This window comes from Thunnus thynnus, chromosome 11 (assembly GCF_963924715.1).
Source record: "Thunnus thynnus chromosome 11, fThuThy2.1, whole genome shotgun sequence".
Taxonomy (NCBI): Eukaryota; Metazoa; Chordata; class Actinopteri; order Scombriformes; family Scombridae; genus Thunnus; species Thunnus thynnus.
In genome coordinates, this window is record NC_089527.1 from 27056715 (window position 1) to 27082604 (window position 25890).

Here is a 25890-nt window from a genome sequence, read left to right on the forward strand (position 1 = left end):
GACAAAAACAACTAAAATAAAACCATAAACCTTGATCATCTCTACATGTGCGCTGTGTTAGTGATCAGTGATAATAGGCATCACATTAGCGACAACCATTCATTGATGACTTAAAACATCCATTCAGTTTGGTCATTACAGTCTATTCAGTCTGAGAGACTCTGCTACTTTGCCATCCAGCAAAATAGCCATACTTCGACTTTTACAACCATCTAATCAGCGTTTTTACTACAATCATCTAACCTATTCTAAGTTGCTAAATTGCGTTAATTGAACGGCTTGAACCTTAATTGAAAATCGACGTTAATTCAAACCGAACTTTTTCAATTAAGCGCAGATTTCGTTAGCGATGCTGATGAATACACCCCCGGTTAACAGGGAGTGTTTCTATGAAGATGTGTTTAAATAGCGTAAGTGTGAGCCCTACAAATATACACATCCATTGTAACAGGTACCGTATTAGAGGCAAACATCTCTGAGGCGGCTATCCCCAAACGTTGGCAAACTAAGCCAAGTCTACCTGCTGCATGGCTAGATACCACTCAACAGAAGTGAGAATTGTTTTTTCTTTGTAGTTTGGGTGAACAGACCCTTAAAATAAGGTTCTGTTGTTACTAATAAAACAACTTGGCAGATTTGCGAGGCATCATGCAGATTGCTAGTTAACGTTAGTTCACCACCACGTCTAAAGGGGTAAACTCATTGAAACTGAAAGAAACAGAAGGCAGATATTTGGTCTCTTTTTCGCCTTTTCTTGTAAATACGTGTATTTAAGTGTATATGATAACACTACAGGTAACAAGCGTTCAACATTAGTTTTTTGTTTGGCGCTATCTTTTATGCATAACGTTAGCTAACCGTTGTGTAGCATAGCTAACGTTAACTGTTAACGTTCATTTTTGAGTCTCAGTGGGGTCATACTGTGTTGCTAACTCTGTCGACTTCAACGACTGCTCATTTCAAATCTCAAACGACTTTTTTCGGACACTTAACCCATGACTGCTTTTCAGACAGCGTGGCCTTGCTGTCCACTCACATTACCCTACGAGGTGACTGTTTCCAGGCCCTCATACTTTACGGGTGACTATGCGGGCGTGGTGGTGCCTTCGCGGGTGATACCCTGTTTTTACAATACGGTGATTGAAAAGCCAAGTCCAAGTAAGTCCCCAAATACACTGTCACTCTTAAACAAGACGACTGTTTACACAAGAGGGGATTTCACACTTTTAAAAAAAGACTAACATTATACCCATTTACTTTATTTAAATCAGCGGAATCCTCATTAATTTAAGATTAGCCTAATTTTTGGATAACTAGCTATATTTTTGCACGGTAACGTGAGGACTGTGGATTGCGGAAGGAAATCTCAGTATGGACAGGAATGATTAATGTAAGAAATATCTGTTCCAGTGTTCATATGGGCACCTACCTGACTATTGCTTTACATGAAAAATTGTGAACCTATCCTTGTTATTAATAACAATTAATAACACAAAACATTGACCAGATTTCATTCATTCATCTGACTGGTTTCTTCATCAACAGAAGAGAACAGAAAGTTCTTTCTGGACAGGTATGGAGCTATATCTTCACTCTCTCTGCACAAATATCTTTGAATAACAAAATTGATTTGCTAACCTATAGGGCTATTGTTCTTTTGCTATTGTTCTATTGTTCATCTTACAGGTCTGTGTTTGATTTGGTGGAAGATCATCACTACCTTGCATTAACTGACCAAAAGCTGCTGGGCTGGTATCTTGGTTTGTCTCCAGAGGACAGAAAGATCATACAAGGTCTGTTTCTGTTGTGCAAAACGGTAAACATAATGTGAGTTATACACACATTAACTCAAAAAAAGGAAGAGTTAAATAGTAACTGGACAAATCATGTTAAGGTTGTGAAAACCTGAACTGCTGATGACAAGTTTACAGCCAGAAGACAATAAATAACAGAACAAAATAAAACAAAAACAGTCAGTTGCATAATATCATATTGATAATATTGAGCACTGCTAATGTGGGTTTTAATAGGAGTGCAATGGTAGAAAGAAGAGAGGGGGGATGAGCAATGAAATGAAAATAAGTGTTTGGTTTGTGTGTTTTCAGAAGTGTGAGTTTTATTTCAGTCAAGTTTTAAATTTGATTGCTTTGCTTTCTCATAGATGATGGAGGTTTATACCAGTTTCTGCAAAGACATCCTGCCCTGGAACTGTCTAGGCATCATGTTTATGTGAAGTGTAAGTCTGTTAAGCTGCTATAACCTTTTATTAGCAGATGTTCAATAAGAAAAAAATGACAATTTTCATTTACAACCAATGCAGATAACACTGGAGTTAACAGTCCTGCCCAGCCAACCATCACATCCAACAGGCACACGTATGTCTCAATGCAGTGAATTGATTACTCTACATTACATGAGTCAAGGCTTCATCATTTTACAGTAATACATTGTTGAAATTCTGTTTTGTTCTCAGATCTGGAACATCAGGAGCAAAAAAGTGCAGATGTGGTAATATGCAAGTCTCATGCACTGCCAGTGATGTTCGTTTATTGTTTTTTTTAAATTTTATTTGTTTGTTTTATGTTTTGCTTTGTTTGGTTTGGTTTTGACAAAACCATCTAACAGACTGTAAAGGGATTATATATATATATATAATATTTTTTTTGTTTGTTTGTTTTTTTAATTGCCAGAAATAACGCCAGATATCAATTCATGCAGAAATCAATAGTATTTTGGAGCTTCTGTGCAGTGCTGTTCTGTGAGTCACCCTCTGTGCGTAGCTCCTTTTAAGGAACAGGGCAGTGCGTAATGTGTGTGCGTAGCAAGTGAGTGGTTGAATGAGAGAGCGAGTGGCAGAAAAGTGACGGTGAATGTGAGCGGAGCAGAGGAAAAGGTTGGCAGTAAACTGTCAATATGGCAGTAAATGTACAGTACAGGCTACCGTGTGTCAGTTAATAAATGCTGCAGCTTGTCAAGACCACAAAAAGTCACATCTGCTGTTTGGCCAAGTGCTGGAAAAGTGAAGGGCGTTTAGCACCAAAGTTAGCAACAATGGGACACTAAACATAGAAATAGAGAACAGAGAAATGTGTGGCTGTTCACCCCCACCTCCCCCAACCCGCCCGACCAAAGCAGTCAACCTAGAGGAAACACTGGTATTGATGCATGAACTGGTAGCCAGGCTACATGTCCTGTTGTGAGTCATCAGTATAAAAACAGCCCAAAAACTTGTGTTCAAATTCTGTCTCTTATATGACAAGTGTACATCTTCAGTGCAGCAGATAAATCATTACATCTTGACATTGCACTACCTGGATGAATCAGATTAGAGTTGAAATTATTAGTTGTTTAATCAATTAGTCTATCAACACAAATTTAATCACAAACAATTTTGATTGTGGATTTTTTTTTCTTCTTTTTTTTTCTTTTTTTTTAAAGCAAAAATGGCAGATTTTCAGGAGTTTTAGCTCCTCAAATGGGAATATTTTCTACTTTTCTTTGTCTTCTATGATAGTTGACTGAATACCTTTTGGGTTTTGTACTTCTTCAGTTCTGTTTGTTTGCTCCTCTTCTCAAGAAATGCCCCATAGAAATCTAGAGTTGGAGGAAATGATTCCCAACAAATTGAGGGAGAATTTAGCCCTGCTCGGCTGCAGCAACAGCAGGGGTCAATCACAAAAACAGCCACATGAGGAAATCTGCCCCAAGAAACAGATAGTCCACCTGCAAGATGGCTTCCAAACAGCCTCCAACTGCCCCATCACAGAGAGCCATCAGAAGACACACAAAGTGAGGGTATAAGCTTTTTTTTCTGTGTATGCATTGAGTAGCGAAAGGTATAATATCAGTATAGTCCTTAACTGTTTTCATGTTGTAAATATACTGTATGATTACCTTTTTTGGCAAATAGAAGAATAATACAGGGTTTTTTCCAGGATCTAGCAGCCATGGCGAGCTTCTCTCTGGACGTGGAGCTGGAGAGATGCAGACAGAGAGGAAAGCCTGAGCTCAGGAGCCAGATTTCAATGGCACAAGTCCAGAGTCCTAACTTCACATGTGCAGAAATCAGTCAGTTACAGTGAGTATGCATATTATGCCTGACACCATGTAATGTATTTATTTCTTGTAGTTTAAGCTTAACCATGCCCACCTACGTTCTTTTTTTAATCTACATTTTACATATACATACAGTACCAGTCACAAGTTTGAACACACTTTCTCATTCAAGTGAATTGGAAGTTGTGTCCAAACTTTTGACTGGTCTATCTGGAAATCATAAACTGTCATTGTAATTCATCCCTGTGAAAACTAGTTTAGCACTAATATCTAGATGAACCAGGGTAAATCACATCCTACTACAAAAGATATGTCATTTGTTTTAACTTGATTTCACAGCTCTGGTGTCTATTTATATACATGGATGATCTCATTGTGTAAGATGATTTCATATTGATATGAGCAACACTGTTTCATGTTGCAGGTCTGAATGGTCAACAATTGAGAAAGAGTCTCCTTCTAAATACTACAGCTTGGATAGTATCCGAATGGATGGCACAGAGTATTATGACAAGAGCGTTGTCCAGGCAGCGGAGCCAGAAAAGGACGACTCTCTTTTGGCCTTCAAGGGAATCTCCTCCACCAGGGAGATTCCTGTGCAACCAGTAGAGGACAACTGCTCAAACAAAGGGTGTCAGAATTACATGGTCTATGGTAGTGAGTACACTGTGGATGATGATCAAGCTAGCTCAAGCTTTGAAGATCAGAGTGACAACTTCCATAGCATCATGGAGGAAGATCAGAGTATCCTCGCCTGTCTACCCAGAGAAGGTCAGAATGCACCTGCCAGTGGCGTTCACTCAGGTTCAGTCACTGCGAACAGTGAAGCACTTGTAGCCGGCAGCGAGACCCTGAAGGCTGATCAGTCTCTTATGAAGATGAACACTGCAGAGACGAACACCTCCCCTATGCCCTGTGTTCCTACCTGTGATGTTATGGTTGGCACTGAGCTGACTGAGTGTGTGTTAGCTTTCACCCAAACTGAGGATCCAGCAACAGCTGACAAGCACGTCATTACTGAGGTCCACATGGCTGATCTGGACTATCTTGCTGAGGTAAGGTTGAAACCAGAGAACTGATGTTATGAGTTGCTTCTAGCAAAACATTACGCGACTGTTATAACATTTCAGGAATTTACAAAACTCAAGACGGCTCAAGAGAAACCAAAAGAGCAAAAAGAGAAAACTAAAAGGTGATATATCAAACCAAAACATCAGAGATTAGATTTGTTCCCAAGAAATTTCTTCAACAGTTTTAGAACTAATATTTTTTATTTATTTTTTTTGTCCAGTCCCGGTTGCAAATTGAGAAAGGAATGTGACTGTATCCAACGTGCTCAACAAGCCGAGCTGTGCCTCCTGGCTCTGCAGTACAGCATGTGTAGACAGCACTGCTGGAGACTCTTCTATACCTCTGCTGAGGGAGGACAACTTCCCCCAATGCATGGAGACATGAATCTATATTGGTCAGATTTGACATGTGTTTTCCTTTCAGTATAGAAGTTGCTCTTCCACCGAGACAGTTAATGGGTGTCAAACTCTAATTTAATAGATTTACCCAGATGGATTTTTGTAATGTAAAATTGGTGACTAGTATATAATTGTATCATTCTACGCTCACTGTAGGCCAAAGGACCCTCCTGCAAATATTGTGACTGTTCTGCAAAATCTGGAATGTGATTATAATCAGATGAGGGATAAGATCCTGGCAGGGGTTCCTCTGGAGCAGCTTAAGCCTCTTTCTGTTGACTCTGAGAAGATAATCAAAGGAGCAAGTTACATCCCTGCCCAGGTAAGACTCTACTAACCCAGTAATCTCCACATATTTAAAACTGGTAGTGATATCAAATATTTTAACCACAGATTTGATAATTGTCTAATTCTGTTGTCCCTGTTTAGATCATTGGTGATGTGCTGGGAAATGCTCCATCTTGGTATGTAGGCACATGCATGAATGTCAAATGTTATTCCTTTTCAGTGGTTTAGCAGACTTGGCCTTTGACCTGCTGGATGCTGTAACATTATTTTATCTTGTGTGAAGGAACTCTCAGCAGACACAGAAACATAAAACACCAAGTGAAGGAACTGGATATTCTGATGGTGAAAACAGCAATGGCTGCCAGGTGTGCTGACAGACTGAGGTGTCAAGAGTTCTGTTAAAACTAAGTCCTTGAGCTGATAGATTGAACAGTGCCAGTGTTTGGTTGATTTCTTTGCAGGATGGTCAGCAGAAGCAAAACCAGCTCATAAAGGACAGCTGCAAATCCAGGAGAGCTGTCACTCTTGTCCCCCAAGAAAGGGGTGCGACTAATAATGCACGCAAGACAGAAGAAAAGCAGACAAGTAAGCAAAAGCATCTTTCAAGTTTTTTTTCAGTTATTACTCTGGAAGTGGTTGTTTGAGTCGGTTGTGTGCCATTCTTTGTGGGCTGCAGGTGCATGCGAAGAGCTGAACATGAGCGAGGCATGGTACGATGCTGAGGAAGACCTGGAGCCTGCAGCAGCTGCCGAGATTTCAGAGGAGTCAAAAGATAAGAGAGATGGTACGCAGTCAGTGGATGTAGCTAAAGCCTTACAGGTGCAAACGTGCTCACTTTGAATTTATATTTGGTTAAATCCTCTCCTGGTGAATCTGTTGTTGTAAGCACAGAATCAGCCAGTGAGGAGACCAAGAGCTCGATACTGTGTGTTTCCAACCTACCCAGTAATGTGACTGAGGTGAGTCCACACATTTCTGCTTCTGAGGGCTAAAAAACAACAATACCATCTCAAAGAAGTCATATCTAGTTAAATATTGATATATGTGGGATATTGGAAATAAAAATTCTCCCTTTGTAATGTTGATTGTCTAACCTTTATGTATTGTAGCCAGCAGAGGGCAGTGCAGGCTTTAAATAAAACTTTGTTTTTGCCAGAGTGATGTGATGCTGTGGTTTGAGAAATACCATGCTTCTGAAGTCAGCATCTCTACTTTAAAGAATGATTTGAGGTGAGCCTCTGCTCTGCTATGTGAAAACATCTAATGTAACACACATTACTTATTAAATCACCAGATTGTCCTTCATTATTGTTTCTTCTAGATTCATGAGTTATTACATTAAGCAGTGTTTATATATAATATGCTGCGGTTTCGACTATGTGTGAGGTTTTATTTCCTGTGAAGTCCAGTGATCTATGTCATTCTCCTCATCCAGCTGTCGTATTTGCAAGAATAAATGTCACAACAGCGATTCTCTTTCCAAATCGTCAAATTTATGTGTAACAACTGTCTGTCTCACTGGCTGCTTTCTCTAGAGTTGCCATAGTGATGGTAAGTGGCCATCAGTCTGCAGAGGGTGCGGTGACAGATCTGAATGGCTGTAGCATGCAGGGCCATACTTTACATGTGGAGCACATCAACAGGGTCACAGCAGGGAGTCAAGGCCAGGCCTCAGCCTCCATCAGTGAGCCTGAGTCCTTACAGGACTCCACCAAACCACAAACCTCCAAGACTGACTCCAGCAGCACTGACAGACAGGTGAGAATATGAGGAGTATAGGTCCTTAATGTCGACCTCTCCATATAGAAACTGATGAGCATTGGTGGAAATGATCAGGAAGAGGAGATGAAGTAAAAATTCTGGCATCTTGCATCAGGACTATTGTAGTAATATTTTTTTCAACCATTATTAGCTAATTTTCTTAGTCATATGATAGTAATTTGAATGTCTGTGGGTTTTGGACTTGGTCAGACTAAACAAAGAAGACATTACCTTTGTCTGTTTTTCATCAACATTTTATGAACAAAACGATTCTTTGAGAAAATAATGGGCTTATAAATTGATAATGAAAATAATTGTAAGTTGCTAAAATAAAATAGTTGCCTTGAAGATTAGTTTATTCATTTTACATAATCCTGAAAATGTAAATAACTCTACAAGTTTTTATGCTATAGGATTGATTTAACTTCCTGCTCTTTTGTCAAGAAAAATCTGTTCTGTCTTCTCTCTAGTTGATAACTCAGCCTCCGCTTAGCTCCAGTTTAAAGAACAGGAAGGTGGTCTGCATCTCCCCCACAGCAAAGGGAACCTGTGTGCCCCAACACTACGGCACCATGGGCAGCTTCGATACCCTGATGGCACAGCTGACACAGCGCCACCCAGACATCAGGAGGCAGAGGATTGTGGATGCTCTGATAGAACTGAGGACCAAGCACCAGGGCATCCTCTGCGGCCTGCCCCTCAGGACCATCAGGGAGATGACGTCCGACCTTCTGACCAGGCCAGCGAGTGCCACACAGTTATGAGGAAGCAGTGCTTTACGCTTGAGTTTTTGTTGTTTTTTTAGTGGTTTGTTGGAAGTTATGTGTTAGAACAGCTTAAGTTTTTCTTTACAACTGATATATTCCAAACACAGGGGAGAAGCAATTAATCTAAAAGGAAGTGAATGTAAACCTCAGCTGAGGTAGAATTATTTTGGCCTTTTGCCAAGAAAGTCAAGATGCTCTTTAAAAAAGCTGTTCGAAAAACTTTGTTACAGTTTCCCATAATGTTTGTGTTCACTCCAGGTAGCATCAGATTATTTTTGTTATTTGATGAAGGGTTTTTTTGTGTGTCTTGAAAAGTTGATACATTTCAAGTTTCAGTCCCTCCTCTGCCAGTTATTCTGCAGTTAAATTAGTTTATATATAGATATCTAAAGTGGTGTTAATGTCTGCATACAGTTGTAAATGCAGCAGCTTTGTTTGTATTTTATGTCCTCTCTAAATAAAAAGGATATAAATGAAAAGGTTTTATCCTCAGCTCTATGTTCGCCTCTCTCACAGTGTCTGAGCCAACAGCTGTCTGACACATAGTCCTAACTGGATTGAAAAAGCTAAACTGGTATGTTACTGTAGATACGCCAGCCATCAGGAGGAGAAGAGAGCTATGAAACTTAAAATGTTGAATTTTCAGTTGAGGGGTTCAGCGGTAAATAACTTCTGTAAGACTGTACAAAATATCATCTTACTGCATCACAATGCCTCTTGATTTAGAGTGCCAGACTGCATCAACAAACCGGGAAAGTAGACTGCTAATGATTTTGCTGTCGATGGCCTGATAGTTCCTGAACCAGTCCATGAGGGCCACCACTAGGTGTCCGCAACAACTGGGTGCAGGTTGTGCGGGTGTTAACCACAATATGGTGCCGACTGTTCAGCAAAGCAGTGAAGGGGTTAATGTAATCCCTAGTTGGGAATGGGCGGAGATTCCAGCTGGGACTCAAACCGGACACCGAACAAGCAACACTCAAATCTGAAAAAGACAACCAGAGCTTGAACTGTGTGTATTTATTTGATCTAATGACCTTTATTGTTTTCTCTTCCACGTCATCTTTGCACAGACTTTGACTGTATCGGACCGGAACATGAAATCGACGGAGAAGTCTTGGAGTTGCTGGCAGCTATGGGTGAAGTAGTCAGGACGTGGAAGGCTGCAGAGGCGTCCAAACACAGAAACTCATCCGTCTTGAGTTCAACAAGCAGATCAACAGGACGCTGAGGAACGCTCGCTTTCTGCACAGCTTAAAACAATGGAAGACTGTCCCTGATTTCACACGGAGCCTTCATCAAGAGCAGAAAACAAACGCTTCAGTGGAGCTGAGATGGTTTGAGCACACTGTACTGTTGTGGTTTGCTCTGATCATCTGGACTAAATCCAGAGGTCTGATGGTAAAGTGAGAGGATTTGTGTCAACTAAGAATAGAGAAATCTTTTCACATAGCGTCGATAAACACGCCGAGTGACACCATGTGGAGCCCGGGGACGTGGATGTGGCGAGCGGCTGTGTGCTGCATGCTTCTGGAAACATTTCTGCACACTGCCAGAGGTAGGACAAAGCCATGATGCCTGCTTTGGAAAAAAAAAAAAATATCACGAATATCTGCTGTCAGCCTGTTTTTGCAACGACATCACACACTAAGCCTGTGTTTGGAGCTTATACACACGTTCACAGCCACTGTCAACTGGTGCTACATGGACGCGAGAAAAACAAGACGTTTGATTGTTTGTTTATTGACAGTTTACAGTGAAGGAGACCTGGCTATGAGATGTAGATCTATGTATAAATTTATCCATGAAACACTTTTACTGACATGCAAATGCTACATTTTAAAAATAAAGAATTTGTACTGTATAATACAGTTTTAAAATGTCCTGCACACATAGGCTTTACAGCTCTCCACAGGTCTTAATATCAAGGGAATATGAAAGTGATCAAATGCTATTAGTTAGAAAAAAAATCACTATAGTGTCACAAACGCATCGGGTTACCAGAAAAATAGAAACAGCTGTGAATGCATGTTATCTTTGTGAATATTATCATTTTAAAATATTTTTGGCACTGTATAAGAGCAATGGTCATTTTTGTCGAGCTGTGTTATGTGATGATGTTTTATTGAACTGTATTCATATTGGAAGATCGTGACTAAATCAATATAATGCAGTCCAATACAACAACACTTACTAACATGACCACAGACGTGAATCAGCATCTCTCGGATACATTGTCAATAAAACTGAAATAATAATAAACAGAAATACACTGTTTCAGTTTCAGCATTGTAAATGTCACATTGTATGATTTTTTATTTCCCTACCCTCTTCTCAGGTCTCAACATATGCATGAGTGGCAGCGCTACATCCTGTGAAGAATGCCTCCTAATTCACCCCAGTTGCGCCTGGTGCGCACAAGAGGTACAGCTTATCTGTCACATTATTATTAGGAATGATACACAGTTGCAGGCACGGTGTTGCACGGAGTCAGAGAAGGGGTGCATGCATGAGTGTGCGTACATATTTCTTTTCCACAGTGGTGACATGATTTATTGTGGTCCACATGTATCATTACATTTTACCGTTGCTGTTTCTTTATGAGTTACAACAATCAGTGATGCAAGTTTTGTGGCTCTCTTACTTCAGAATTTTTTGAGGGGACGGACTCTGACATCACGCTGCGATTTTAGTCAAAACCTGCAGAAGAGGGGCTGCGAGGGGAGGTTCATCGAATACCCCACCAGCAGCTTCTCTGTCCTGCTGAACAGGCCGCTGAGTCCTAAAGGATCAGGGTCGACCCAGTATGATGTCGTCCAGATTATGCCTCAGAAGGTCTCTCTCAGCCTGCGACCAGGTATGCAGTAGTTCCAATAGTCTAAACATAGAGTGTCTGGGATAAACAGCTCACATGCTTAAAAATGATGGTTGAGTGAGCTAACAGATTCTTTCCACCGGCCACCCAGGGGACCAAACATGGTTTGAGCTGCAAGTGCGGCCGGTGGAGGACTACCCAGTGGATCTCTACTACCTGATGGACCTCTCCCTTTCCATGAAAGACGATCTGGACACCATCCGTAACCTTGGCACCAAGCTGGCTCTGGAGATGGGCAAGCTCACCAGCAACTTCAGGCTGGGCTTCGGTTCCTTTGTGGACAAAAACATCTCCCCCTTCTCCTACACATCACCCAAGTATCAGGAGAATCCGTGCAATGGGTGGGTAGTGGCAGCAGGATTTACAGCACGGTTTAAATGGGATTGTGCCTTGATGATTTTTGGATTCAAATTCTAAATGGATAGATTGATATTATTGGTATACCAGCCCAATTTAAATGTAGCTCAACTAAACAAACTGTACAAGACTGTATGTGAGATGAACCTTAACAACTCTTCTCTCTTGATGTAAATGTGTCAAAGCAAATGAAAGGGAAATCCTGAAATAATGTTTTACTCTAAGCCCACACATTCTATTTCTGCACATTCATGAATTATATATCGTTAGATATTCTGCAATTGGAGATTTTTCATATTTGATAAAGCAGAGTTCAAAATGGCCCCTCTCCTCCCACACTCCTCAGCCTCGCTGATGCGGGCAAACTGAAAGGGAGCAGAACAGATAGATGGTAAAAAGCTGTGGCACACGATGTTTGCCCCGGAGGTGAGACCGCACTGCACTAACTCGCTGTCCGCCATCGCGCATCACTTCTCATCTAGGTTACGGCCTGTGTTGTGTGCATGCATGTGTGTGTGTGTGTGTGTGTGTGTGTGTGTGTGTGTTAGTCACACACACTGGAGCACGGCAGGAAAATGTTAAAGGGATAGATGACGACATTTTGACCCCTAAGCAGCCCCAGCCCACTTTTGCCATTGCTCACTCCATTAATACAAAATGAGAGAACGGCCTACATTTAGAGCAACTGGATCTTTAAAAATGGATTTTGCGTTTTAAGCTGCTGTCAAAGCAAAATGTACAGTCAATGACCCGTTAAAATAATCCTGCTAGGACTGATGCAAATGTTTCATTAACCTCATACAAATCTGGTCAACTTTTATCATTTTGCGTATACAAGGCCTTTTGCTCCTGTCAATATTGTCCTGATGTGACTTTCCGAGGAAATGTCTGGATCTCTTCCTATCTGTCACCCTTCACAGATACAAACTGTTCCCCAACTGTGTTCCCTCCTTCGGTTTCCGCCACATCGTCTCGCTGACTGACAAAGTGGACCGTTTCAATGAAGAGGTGCAGAAGCAGATGGTATCTCGCAACCGGGATGCGCCAGAGGGCGGATTTGACGCCATCCTGCAGGCTGCTGTTTGTAAGGTGACAAGTGTTTTTTAATCTTTTTTTATTCATTCACTATTGAGTTGTCTTAGTCAACGCCCTCTTCCAATGCTTCCTTTTAGATGACCCCCGACTGCAGTCAGTGACAGCACACTTTAGTTCAGTTGGAGGGAAAAGCTCCTGTGAAACTACTGAGATTCCCCCCTTGACAAGCAACTGGCCTATTTGCCTGTTAATTAAAAGCACCAGGGGGGATAGACAGGAAGTGCAGTCTGGTGCAGCTGGTTAAACATGAGGACGAGTCACTCACAGGCCCAGTCATATCCCTGTTTTCCTCCGCCAATTTAATTGTTTTCAACAGGAAGAGAATGACTCCCTCCAAGTAGCTCCTGCCTTGTAATTTACTCGAGCTGCACTATTTCAAACACACACTAGTTACTAGGAGGCTGGGCTGGTGCTGTCCGAAAGCCTGATTGATCTGGGCTATTCTAATTTTATACTGTAAATCAGGTTAGCCATTATATATGAAGGGTTTCAACATGAATATGACTTAAGTTAATTGCTTTATTAGGAGATAAAGCAGAAGATGAGTTAATTATTAAAATAGCCATGCTCGTGTGGATCTTCAAATCCATACGGAGGGGAGTGCTTGAAGCAGACTGTTATGATTTATCATCATGACAAAGTGAGAATCCTGCTGGATATGGTTTGTACTTCATTTCTTTGTTGAAATTACTTTTTAATATTTTTGCCTTCTCTATGAGTTGAACACAGTTGGTCTCCTTGCAACGTAATTGCTTCCTTTGTACAGTATAACCTCAACAACAGGAAATAGTCGTCAGTAGACGTCAAACCAAGGGTACACAGTCCAACAGTCCAGCCTTCTCAGACATGTTTCCTTCTTAGCTGAATAGTCGCTATAGTTCTGCCTCAAACAGTAATAGAAGCCTCTGATAGGGACGTCTCTCACAGCCCTTTTGTATACTGTACAGGTTAAATAATGGACAATGGAATTTTAATAACCTACTCCTCACTGGTTGAAATGTTATGTTTCTTTAGTGTCAGGCATTAGTCAGCACTCTGTAAAACGCTCATTCTGCCGCTGCCTGTTGTTTCCTATTGATAATGCCTGGGCCTGCTGCAGAAAGCTCTGGCTGTTGTTACACTTTCACTGTTTTTGTGTGTGTTTGGATCAGTGGTTCCCATGCTTGTGTAGAGTGGTAAATGGTAAAGTGTCCAGAATTTGCTTTTAGTTAAATAAAAATAGATTTACACAAGTGCAGATAAATTGTTTCTATCATCTATTCTAGGAATGCCTCCCGCCATATTTGCTCTAATCACATTTCCAGATCATCCTTTAGTGTAATCCTACCAACCAAACCGAAGTAATAGTAATAAAGTTGTGAGAAGGATCCCAAAAAACATCTCCTGTGTGTCATAACCTACTATGCCTTGTAAACAGGAGGAGATAGGCTGGAGGAAGGAGGCCTACCATCTGTTGGTGTTTGCCACAGACGACGTGCCACACCTTGCTCTGGACGGCAGGCTGGGAGGCCTCGTCCAACCTCATGATGGACAGTGCCACCTCAATAAGAACGAGTACAGTGCTTCAACTAAGATGGTAAGAGGAGCTTCCCCAAGAAACTTAAAACCTGGAATTTAGGGACTTTTCTAGTTTTTATTCCAAAGAAAGACTTTTATAGTTCAGCTTAAAGGTGGAGTCAGTGATTCTGGAGCAAGATTGTTGACATTTGAACTAAACTAACAAACAAATACCTCAGCCCCCCAAATTTATTGACGTGCATTGCCAAGGCAACGAACTTAACAACTGGGCTAGCTGACCATAAAACAAATATGGCAGAATCCAGAGCGATGCGTCAGCCTGAGAGACCCTTCTATTCCTCCCACACATTATCACGAGCGGAGAAAAATGTTGTCTCATGTCCATCCACGCGCTCCGCCTTTCTGCAGCTTCTCCACTTCTCACTCGACCTTCGTTCAGCATCTCTGTCCACAGAAGCAGCCGTCTGTCAGCTGCAGCTTCTGGGGGAGCTGAGAGGCCAGCTGCCGGACAAACCGCCTTCACTGAGCTGACCGGCAGCAGAAATATAACAGAACTGAAACAGTTTTCATGTCAGCTACAGGGCAAACGCTCCCCGCCGATTGGCCGCAATAAGTGTAGTGTGGCGCGGACCGAACCACTTTGTATGTTTCCCATTTACAGAACCTGTGCTGTGTATGAATATCGGACTTTTTTCAGCGCACACACAGAACGGACAGCTAGCGGACAATGAGGAGACAATAGCTGCGTATTAGATTAGAATCGCTGACTACACCTCTACCTACTGTAAAACGAGGCATTTTTCGAATTCTTGTTCAACCAGGCAACTTGAGTAACAACAAATGCTTATTAATAGCAACAGTGTTTGGTAGTAATTGTAGAGGGAGGAACCAATACACACTTCAACACCTGGAGGCTTCCTAGTAAAACCACAGAAACCGTTGACTTGTAAATACACAGTTCAAGAGTACATATCTCACCTACATATCAACCAAACTCTTCCAACTGACACTTAAGATACCAAAGAATAGTTTTGATATGATATATTACGCCAATCAGGAGCCAGTAGATTTTTTTTAATTAGATGCAGTAAATCACACAAAGAATGTCTTTGACACATGATTAGTTTATACAAGGTCTGAAGAAGCCAGAGGACTAATGCAATAAAAATGGATTAATATCATATGAATGGCACCGTGCTCCCATTTAATGTCTTCCTGGTTTATTTTCCTCCTTATTTCAAAAGACTAATCGATAGTGTCATCATACAAGAGCTACAGTATAGAAATATATTTGTTAAAGGAGAGAATTTATCTTGAATACACATTTATCTTGGACTTCTGCCCTATAATTCCTAAATACTTTGACCCCAGGAAGAGACGGAGAAATAGAATCCAGTCAAACTGTTCCCCATTTCTGTTTTTGGAGTTTGACCGTTGATACAAATCACTGGAAGTATTTTTTCTTGGTCCATCTAAAACAGAAATCTCAGTATTTACTGAATTGTGTCCAGTCACAATAACCACATCTCTCACTGCAATCTGGACTTCTAGCGAACTTCTTTATTTGTGATACTGAAATGTGATCTTGCCTAAAAGAAGAAACCACACCAGCTTTAACTCCGGTGTCAAAAGGTCAGCAGACGGACCAATGTAAATACAACACTGAGGGCAGAACAGCAACCACATCCGTTGGCGTAGCTTCCTTACTATATACGGTATATGTGGACATAACTACCCATAACTCCCCATGTTTTCTCTCTCTATTTACAGGACTATCCCTCTCTGGCACTCCTGGGGGAGAAACTGGCGGAAAATAATATCTTTCTCATCTTTGCAGTGACAAAACGGCTTTACGTTATTTATAAGGTACTTTAATTTTGCCATTTTGTCTTCGTGACTCAAAGATCAACCACTTTCCCTATATCTGTAAATCTGAAACAACAAATATTATCTCTTTTATTTCATGTCTTTCAAAAGAATTTCACTGCACTCATACCTGGAACTACAGTAGAAATCCTGGACCAGGACTCTAAGAATGTCATTCAGCTGATCATCAATGCCTATAATGTGAGTAAAGAAAATCTGTGCCGGCATATCTGTCAGTTTCCTGTTTATGAGTTTGTGTGTGAGAGAGTCAACACAGATGGATTTTGAGAAGAAAGATAAGAAGAGGGGGAGGAAGATGGAGGGAAATTCTTTTAAGTGTTTCCCACTACTGTGACAGTTAATGAGCCTCCAGCTGACACGGCTGGTTGCACAAAAGCTGGTTTTCTCATTTCGGTGGAGCAACGTGAATGTGGTTTTAACAGCTGACTTTGTAGCCATTTAGATTTTTTCCAACAGTTATTTCTTTTAAGGATAATGCATAAAAATTTAATCGATTAATTGATTAGTCAACAGACAATATTCCATGTTTTAAAAAAAATAAATAAATAAAAAAAATAAATCAGATATATTTGGGTTTGGACTAAACAAGCAATTTGAAGACATTGGGATGAGAATTTATTCCTATTTTATTACATTTTGTTAAACCAAATGATTGATCAGTCATTGACAAAATAATGCAAAAATGAATCAGTAATGAAAATAATCATTAATTGTAGCCTTGTATTGGGACAGCTGCGCTGAAGGCAAAAATATAAAATATCATTACCTGAGTTAAACCTTGAGAGTCGGAGCCAGTGAAATGAATTTTTGCAAAGTAGCATCGATGCTACTGTAATACACTTTGAATGACTAATGTACAATCTGTTACTGGTTATAAATTGCAAAAAACAGTGACGGCAGCTTCACTTAGTCCAACAGTAGAAGGTTCACTGTCCTCCAGTTCTTCCCTCCTTTCACTTCAGGCTTGATGCTGCAGCAGCTAATCATCCCGGGCTTTGAAGAACTTTGGGTCTTTGTTTTGTGATGATGATGATGATGATGTAACACACCAGTAGTGCTCAGATCTCTGGTCTAGTTAGAACTTATACAGAACCAGTCAAAAGTTTGGACACACCTTCACGTTCACTTAGATGAGAAAGTGTGTCCAAACTTTTGACTGGTACTGTATATCAACAGAATTCAATTTAGTTTATTAAAGCTCTTATATGGAGGTTTAAATGGTTTATAAGATGTGATGGGTTGAAAATCTTTATGCAGCAGTTTGAACTTATTATAGGTGACTTAAAGCAGGCCGATTTAGGAATAAAGAAAACAGTGGTGGGAATTTAAGTTAGATGTAGATGAGTGTTACTAATAGACACATATGAACTAATAATGTTTAACGTATTGGGTAATGAATGAATCACATTATTCTCTGGTATGTAGCCCACCCCCCCCCCTCTGTCTGGCCTCTAAACTGATCCCTGATGTTCATCTTATCGCCTGCCTTAAAAACCTTTTTGTTTTGTTTTTGTGCTTTTTGAAACCAAAGAACTCGATCGCATGTAGTCAACCTTTCCCTAAATGTTTTCCTGTGTGGTTGTTCAGATTTTTCCTTGCCTCAGTCAGGAGGAACTGCATCTTGTTTTGGCCCGTGGCGGTGTATTCTTCGGGACAGAAACTTGTGTCAAACGCAGACTTGACGTGCTCAGCGTGTGGGAGTGAGCTTGAATGAAGCGCTTTGACTCACGGTCTTATTAACATTCCAGCTGCCACATTATATCCACCACGCTGGGGTTGTTAGTTAGATAGGCTTTGCCAAATACTGCGAGGTTACGTTGTATAACCAACTCATTTTTCCCCCAAGTTTGATTGTGGCACAAAGCTGCTGCTTGTTGTGATTGTGTTCAGGGTCAAATAAGTGTAAGTGTGTTTGAGAGAGAGAGAGAGAGAGTGAGTGAGGGAGGGCATGTTTATCCATGTGCACCGAATACGATCCTGATTTATCCTTGACACAGTTATGTCACAATAAATGTGCATGAATGACTGCAGATTGGGTCTGCATACAGTATGTTGCACAGAGCCAGATGCAGCAGGCGTTGCAGACATCGATGGTATTTCACATTCACACACGTATGACCTGCATCCATGCACAGCGCTTGTGGTTTTGGTAAGACTGACTATAAAAATGTTTGTAACCAGGGCAGTGCATTCCCCATGTTTCGCTCTTTTCCACTCTGTTCATGCATGTAAGCAGAGTCGCATGCATGAAAAGACAGACTGAGGTGGTTTCAATATATAGATTTCTATCTGGGAGACATCACTGAAGAGGGTTTACTGTATGTTTACGATGATAATTGCTAGAAATCCCTGGTGCGCTGTCGCAGCAAAGCCTGAAAGGTATTTCTTTTACTGTGCAATAAAAGTAATCTCATTTGAAAACCTTTATCCTCTGTACCAACAAACTATATGTCCTCCCGGCTGTGTTCTCCTCAGAACATCCGTTCTAAAGTGGAGCTGACAGTGTGGGACCACCCGGAGGACATCAGCCTTTCCTTCACCGCCACCTGCCAGGATGGACAACCGCTGCCAGGCCTCAGGAAGTGTGCCGACTTGAAGATTGGAGACACTGTGAGTCTATGTCCACACTCCCCCGTCCAGCTCATCTCACACCATAAATGTTTTACGCATCCTGTTGATCCAGGAAAACGTGGAGTATTTTAGCAGCCTGGTTGTCTTCACCTACAACGTTTTAGTGCTTTAACGGGGCTTCAAGATCTCCTCTAATGTATACTCAGCAGCAGAGAGGATTTAGTGATTTTGTCATCTTCGAGATGCCTGGTTTTGAATAAATTACATTTTCCATGAATATATTTGGCTCAATGATCTTCTGAAAGCAGCAGATCGTCAGCCGCATGCAGTTTTCAGTTTTGACCTGTAAGCTTCAGGCTGTTCAGGTTATATTATTGTCCTAGAAAAACATACACTTACATGACTCCATTTGTGAATTATTTTACTGTTATATGTGTATAATTAAGTTTGCATATGACATTATATTTGGATAACATTATCTAGCCTCCCTTCTATGACTGTATTTTTGCAACAAGCTTGATTGAGACACTTGAAAAATATATTTTTGTTTTGCAAGAATGAATTCTCCAGGATCGCTACTCTCACTGCATCCGTTCACGTGCAGGTTAAAAGTATATGTTTCCTCATTTTTACTGCAGCAAACGTGACAGAAATGTAATGCTAGAAAATGCAAGATGCGGTTAAGGATCTGAGAGGGTGCGGCGAGGGATTTCAGGAAGTGTAACTGAGTTGTGAAGATGTGAGAAGAAACTACTTTCTCTGTAACTTAAAATTTACTGAAACCTGTAAAAAATACTGTCCACATGCACAGGTGTTCTGCTACAGATACAAATTCCATTGCATGAGTGCTCTGGGGTTTCACAAAAACGTCTTCATATTTTTCAGCAGAAGACAATAATTATGCAGGTGAAGACAGCGTAGCACACAGGAGAGGACATGAACCTTTACTACTGGAGAGGTCGTAACTCTGTTCGACAACATCTCTCATGCCTGGTGAAGGCTGCAGATTTGAACCAGGTTTCAATTCTCACACTGTGCACAGATTCATTATAGAGAAGTTTATCTTAGGTGTGCCTTAGAAAACTGTACTGATTTTATTTGTCAGCCTAAATTCACTCATCCTAGTTACTATATTATCATAATCCCAACCCTAGCAACATGAGAAAGGAAATATCTTGCACTGATGTATTTAAGAAAAGTCATTGTTACATTTATTATTCCCAGGGTGAATGTGAAGCTTTATTCTGGTGTAGATTTTAGGTCATATCATCCAGCCTTAATCATTCTGACCCATGCTCAACCCTCACAGATAATGATTAAAGAAAGAAAGTTGTGACTTGGCAGTCTGGGACGAATGCAGTGTGACCTTTGTATCTTCTTAGAACGAGTTCCTGTCTGATGAAATCTAACTGAGATGTGGGGGAGGGAGTTGATATTTCTCTTCACTGTTACCAAAGAGACAGTATTGGCGCACGTGAAGAAAAGTAGCCACAGTAATGAAAGTCACCGTGACTAACTGACTGTAAACCTCTGTCAGCTCTACTTTTGACTCCAGGATGCAAGTGTTGCAGCTCACAATCTCTCCCTGCCTCAACCAATTTCCTAGTTTTTCCTGTAGGTGTGGATCTGTGCAGTTTAATAATTAATTTGACTGATTTGTAAATTGTATTTAAGTGCTAGGTAATGCTCGTCTATCAGATAAGTACTAGATTTATTATCACACAACTCTCTTGGCAGAGATTGCTCCCAAGGGAATATTTGCTCCTTTGCCTCTCAGCTGGTTTTAGTCAAGAGTGGGAAAAGCTATCTATGGGAAAAAGTTAAAGTCTGTCCTTAGGCGTTCAGACCAACAACAAGACCAAGACAACAAGACAAAAATGCAGGATCGTCCAGTAAAAATATTGAGCTTGGCTGAACTTTTACCTTGCAATTGTCAATGCTGAGGATAAAATTGATTGCTCCCATCTGTGATAACTTTCCTGAGTTGTGAAAACCTGTTTCGTTATTTTAGTTTCAGTGTTTTAAACTGCTGCGCTGTGTTTTGGTGTCTGATACTCAAACTCATGGATACAAGAAGCCTTTCCGGATCATTCGTCTTCTCACTTGTACCTGTAGCAACATGCCCGCATCAACGCAGCCCATTGCATTTTTTTAACAGTTTTATTTTCAGTCTGAACATGTCCTTAGAGGTGTCACAGGACTTTGTCCTTCCTCTGGTACTCTGCGCAGCCCTTCAATCTCTATTTCTCTTCCAATTTCAACAATTTCTATGAGTTCTTTTTCTATTCTAGTTGTTTGATTTCATTTTATATCGTTTGCCTTGCTGAATATGACTGTCTTAACTTAATGTCTCCACAGATATCAACAGTTTCCTCCAATCTCATATTGAATACTTCACTCTTGATTTGTTGATGTCGCATGTGATTAGTTTGTAATCAAGAACTCCATCTTCGTCATGTGAATGTGCTCATAGCCTGACTGGAAACCCCCAAGCTTGTTGATAACTAGTTTTGTGATGCTGTTTATCCAAGATCAGCCATATTAGTTTAGAGAGACCAAAAAAACCCAAAAGAACCAGACTATAAGATGAATTTGTTTGGTGATCCAAACCTCAGGTCATTCTGAGCTCTGAAAATGGGTATCAGCTCTTTTCAGGTGGCATTTTTGGATGATCCTCTGATGGATAAGATTATGGACGTCTTGTACATTGAGAATAATATACTGAAGGTTTGAAGACTTGTGTATTTTCCATGGCTTTTAGCCTCAGCCCCAGTTGGAATGCTTTCTCTTATGTTGTCTCTGAACAAAAGCAAAGGATGATGGTACATCCCAATCGCTGTGAATTTTGCACCGACCTTCCTCTGGTGGTCACTTAATATTCTATACAGGCCTCAGTTAAGATTTGTATTGAGTCCAGGATCTATTGAAAATGCTAGTTAGGGGCAGCTTCATACATGCTGTCATACAGGGAGCTTTTGCGTGCTGGAATTCTTCCCCCAAATCCCCCCCTGTGCTCTTCTCTCAGCTGCTTTATTTTCCTGGGATGGTTTTAGGATGGGAACGGGTGGTGGAGGAGTTGAGGGCGATTGAGGCAGAATAACACCAGTGAATAGAAGGGGGTTCTCTAAAGACCTCGGGTGATGGGCCTCGCTCATGTCCTTTTATCAAGCGTGGTGAAAGGAGATGGAGGGTAGCAGCACAGTGCTCTGTGTGCCAAGCCTCCCAGTTTTCACTGAGGATATGGCCCAGTCCACGGCCCTGGTGTCAGTCATTGTGTCTGTGTGTGCTTGCCATCAAGCCTGATGCTGCATGTCAATGACCTCACACAAAAGTAGACAGGAGGAGGCCTGTGAAACTGCAAGCCATGAAAGAAATAATCTGGCAGGAGTAGAAATGCTAGCTGGAGTGTATGTAGTTAAGCCAGCATCCTTTTCACTGTAACACTCACAGAACTGTATGACTACTGAATAGACTCATGCATATAAATGAAGCCAAGTCTGCGCTAACATACCACACAGGTCCTTCTTTTTGAAGACTGTTTTTTTTCCAAATAAACCAGAAACGTTTGAATTGGGTTATGCAGTGTTTTGTTTGACCTTTTCTATGGGTTTTGTCTCAGTTAATTTAATTTCAAGCAGTCATAAGAATTCCATCATCCCAAAAATGATTCCATGCCGCGTTTCTGCGTGAAAGGCTTCGATGTTTTTATCCGAGTCGACACAGCCGTTAATGTTAATTTCTGATATCAGCATACAGTTGTCCCACCTCTTACATCATCTATAAATCAACCTAACAACTGTCTGCTCCTTAGCCCTCCCTGATCTCATTCCTTAAATCTCTCCTTGAATCACATTACTCACCCAACCGTCTGTTGAGGCATTTCCTCAATGAGTTTAGTCTCAATATGTCATTTCCCCCACTCTTTCCTCCCCCATCCCCCCCCCTCCCCCCAATGTCCTCCACACTACTACTCCCTCCTAACATTTTGCACCCTCCGTTTCTCCACAACCCTCACGGTTGTTCTTATGAGCCACATGATTGGGTGAGCTGGCCTCCTCGCGACTCACATTTACAGTAAATTTAATTGTGCCCCTCATTAACTTGTTAAGCTTCCCGCGCTGAAGTGGAGGGGGGCACGCGGGCAAACAGGAAAGGATTGGCCCTCTATTGGCAACATGTGACGTTGGCTCTTCCTGTATCCTGAATCGGCTTGTGTTGTATGTTGCGGTGAAAAACACATGCTCCACTTTAATGGCCCCTAATACTGAGAGCCAGTGATATCTATCTTTTGAAGAAGAGAATAAGGGTGCTGCTTTGTCTCAATTACTTTTATCAAAGAGAGATGTCATTTCTTACTTAAAAGCTGTAACAAAAAAGGGAGAGACATGAGGAAAACGTTATTAAATTATTGCTAATAAGTCGTTATTTTTCACATCAATACATGTTGGAGACATGTGTACTGGAGTAATGGTAAATATATCCACATAACTTCCATTTCTCTATTAGAATCCTGTGTAAATGGCCGTAACAGTAGCAGGTGTGACGGTGACTGTGAGGGTGGAAGAGTACAAACTAATATCAACCTTACCACACTCCTACCGCTGTAAATACTGTGTAATCTATCTGTGTATCTGTCCCTATCTAAAAGTTGGGAGGCTGTTTATAACAAACAGCTGATATCACTACATAGTTGATCTGACATGGATGTGAACACCCTCCAATTAAAGATGAAATCTGGCTCTTTTAACCTCATAATTCTTGTTTTGATCCAGCTTCACTACAGAGCCAAACCAGTGAAACATGTCACCGTCCACAGTGTGCTTTTCTTTCTCAAACTGTCATATGTGGTGTGAAAAGTTTGAGAACCTGCTTTTTTTAAAAGCTAATTATACAGATTTGTAGTAGCACAATTGAATCTATTTAAATAAAGACAACATGAGAGAAAAAGCCCTGAGCTTTACGTTAAAAAAAAGCATTGAGGATGGTGGATGTGACTGAGTATATCTGAGGAAAATACCAGCAGAATTTGCTCATGTTGGAACACAGAGAACAGAGCTGGGGTTGGGTTTCTCTTCTTGTCAAGACTTTCTTCCTCAGAGCAATCAAATGGGTGTAGGTCTCATGTTTTTTTCCCCCCACTTTCCAAGCACATCAGCTGCACACTGTTAATTCCTTTTGGTGTGAAATAAACCCATTGGTGTAATAATAACAACACAGGGTCATGTGTAGTTCACGTCCACAGGCTAGTTGGCAGCTGCCAAGTGTTTGTATAGCGGCTGTGTTTGCTCAAATGAAAAGATGTAGGGTGGGATCAGGTCTCTTGGAAATATGGAAACAAAAGAAGGTTTGAATATTGTGGATCTGACACTGTGTGATGCTGCTACTGTATAAAACTCTGAACTCTTGTATCTCTCAAATAATCTGAGCTTGACCTGAATATTCCTCATTCCACAAACAGGAAGTCACTATCTTTTTTCCATCAGTGCCAGTGCACATTTTCTTTCTAATTACACTACTTGTTTCATTTTTGTTTTTGTTTGTTTTTTTCTTGTTCATTTTAGGTTTCGTTCAATGTGAGCGTGGAGGCGAGGAGTTGTCCTCCTCGTGGCACCCACCAGGGCTTCACCATCAAGCCTGTGGGGTTCAAAGACCGTCTGGAGGTGGATGTGAATTACCAGTGTGACTGCGGCTGCAGTCAGAAAGCACAAACCAACAGCAGCATCTGCAGTTCCATAGGTAGTTTTTTCCATGTATTTCTGGACATTTTACTGTATTCACAGTGAGCGTAATATTAAATCAGTATTAAAGTCCTCATACTTGGCCAATCCATTTTTGTTTGGTTTAAAATGGTTGTTTTTAATTCTTTCACAAGAGCAAAGCTGCTTGAAAAGCGTTTATCAGCTCTCTATCACATTTTATTTTTCCCTCAAGAAATCCATGAATTTATCTAAAATGGCGTGAAAAGGGAATTTAAAAAACACATGGTATTAAAATCAAATGTGAAACACATTCTGTAGTTTATCGAAAAACTTGTCTTCTTGACGCAAGAAACAAAACTCTAAAACTGCTGTTGCTCTGCTTCCTGTGGGTTGAAACTTTCTAGGAAGTTGAACATCTCATTCAGTCATGTCAGACCTGATATTTACCTCCTAATAACTGAGGACAAGTTCTACTTTTACCCATTTAATTAGCTACTTTCTTCGGTATGATTATGGAGAGCTTCTCACTAACAGTATGGGGGTTGTTGTAGAGGTAATGATGGTCATAAAAAAGGAAAATTACAGCATAACATATATTCTTTTTACATTTGAAATATACAGTTATTTGACATAGTAAATGCAGTATTTAGTTCCGTCTGTTATCATCCGATTCTGCTACATACAGTATGTGACAACAGTTTCAGAGAATTTTTATCCTTGCAGGTACATATAAGTGCGGGACTTGTCAATGTGAGCCGGGCTACCTGGGCGCCCGCTGTGAGTGCCAGGAGGGGGAGGCCAGCAGCATATACCTCAGTGCCTGCCGGGAGGCCGAAGGCAAGCAGATCTGCAGCGGACGTGGAGAGTGCAGCTGCAACCAGTGTCTTTGCTACCAGTCAGAGTTCGGCAAGATCTACGGCAGCTTCTGCGAGTGCGATGACTTCTCCTGTGCCCGACACAAAGGCATCCTCTGCTCAGGTACAAACGTCATCCGGATTATTTTATAGTTTTGCTGAAACTGAATCCGCCCGAGTTGTGTATCTGAATTCTGTTGTCATGGTCACACTTGGTTGCTATGGTTAATTTAGTTGTTTTTCTTAAATCGCCGTGCTCTAATTGAGGTGGACTTTTGAGCTACAGCTGTTGAGAGACCACACCTCCCTGGGCGTTGAAGCTAATGAGAATACAAGCTGACATCAAACATGCTGTTAACTCTTAGATCTGCGGCTTGTTGCGGGTTATAATTAAAAAAATAATGCATATTCATGATGTTGACTCACGTTCCCATACCTGCTCTGGGTGTGTCTTGGTGGTTTGGCCCTCTCCTGAGCTGAGACTATGACCTGCAGGGCTGCTGGCATCGCTTCCAAAAGTGGCTCAGAGGCGCAGCTGCAATAGTAGTTGTTCAGATGTTCAGCTCATGTTTTGTTTCGGGTCTGGCCCCGGAGGGCTTGTTTTGGTATGATACTTGTCTTGGAAAGATCTAGGACCTGAGAGAGGTGGAAAGACTTATTTGTTTGCTGGAATAGAAATTCACGTAAATAAGA

General features: G+C 41.1%; 2 protein-coding genes across 4 annotated transcripts in view; both read left to right on the forward strand.

Moving 5' to 3' along the window:
* Positions 1-419: 419 nt before the first annotated feature.
* On the forward strand, positions 420-8820 carry rbm44 (RNA binding motif protein 44). Of its 3 annotated transcripts, none has more exons than XM_067604229.1 (21): positions 420-551; positions 1011-1158; positions 1546-1573; positions 1687-1793; positions 2162-2236; positions 2321-2375; positions 2474-2508; positions 3578-3795; positions 3936-4078; positions 4481-5111; positions 5187-5248; positions 5348-5521; positions 5682-5847; positions 5955-5989; positions 6097-6178; positions 6275-6398; positions 6490-6597; positions 6705-6772; positions 6970-7043; positions 7349-7571; positions 8045-8820. In XM_067604229.1, the coding sequence occupies exons 1-21, from the start codon at positions 528-530 to the stop codon at positions 8336-8338; spliced, it is 2874 nt and encodes a 957-aa protein (XP_067460330.1). In that variant the 5' UTR covers positions 420-527; the 3' UTR covers positions 8339-8820. The 3 variants fall into 3 exon arrangements, with proteins under 3 accessions (XP_067460330.1, XP_067460331.1, XP_067460332.1); XM_067604230.1 differs by having other exon boundaries at positions 421-551; positions 3578-3789; XM_067604231.1 differs by lacking the exon at positions 420-551 and adding an exon at positions 620-795.
* Positions 8821-8914: 94 nt separating this feature from the next.
* The window catches only part of itgb5 (integrin, beta 5), a 42155-nt gene continuing 25179 nt past the window's right edge, over positions 8915-25890 (forward strand). Inside the window, exons 1-11 of the mRNA XM_067604232.1 lie at positions 8915-9899; positions 10680-10765; positions 10991-11198; positions 11308-11557; positions 12494-12662; positions 14086-14244; positions 15957-16052; positions 16164-16253; positions 18549-18683; positions 24206-24380; positions 25067-25321. Coding sequence (XP_067460333.1) covers positions 9821-9899; positions 10680-10765; positions 10991-11198; positions 11308-11557; positions 12494-12662; positions 14086-14244; positions 15957-16052; positions 16164-16253; positions 18549-18683; positions 24206-24380; positions 25067-25321 — 1702 coding nt within the window. The 5' untranslated portion in view covers positions 8915-9820. The remainder of the gene's footprint in view (positions 9900-10679; positions 10766-10990; positions 11199-11307; positions 11558-12493; positions 12663-14085; positions 14245-15956; positions 16053-16163; positions 16254-18548; positions 18684-24205; positions 24381-25066; positions 25322-25890) is intronic.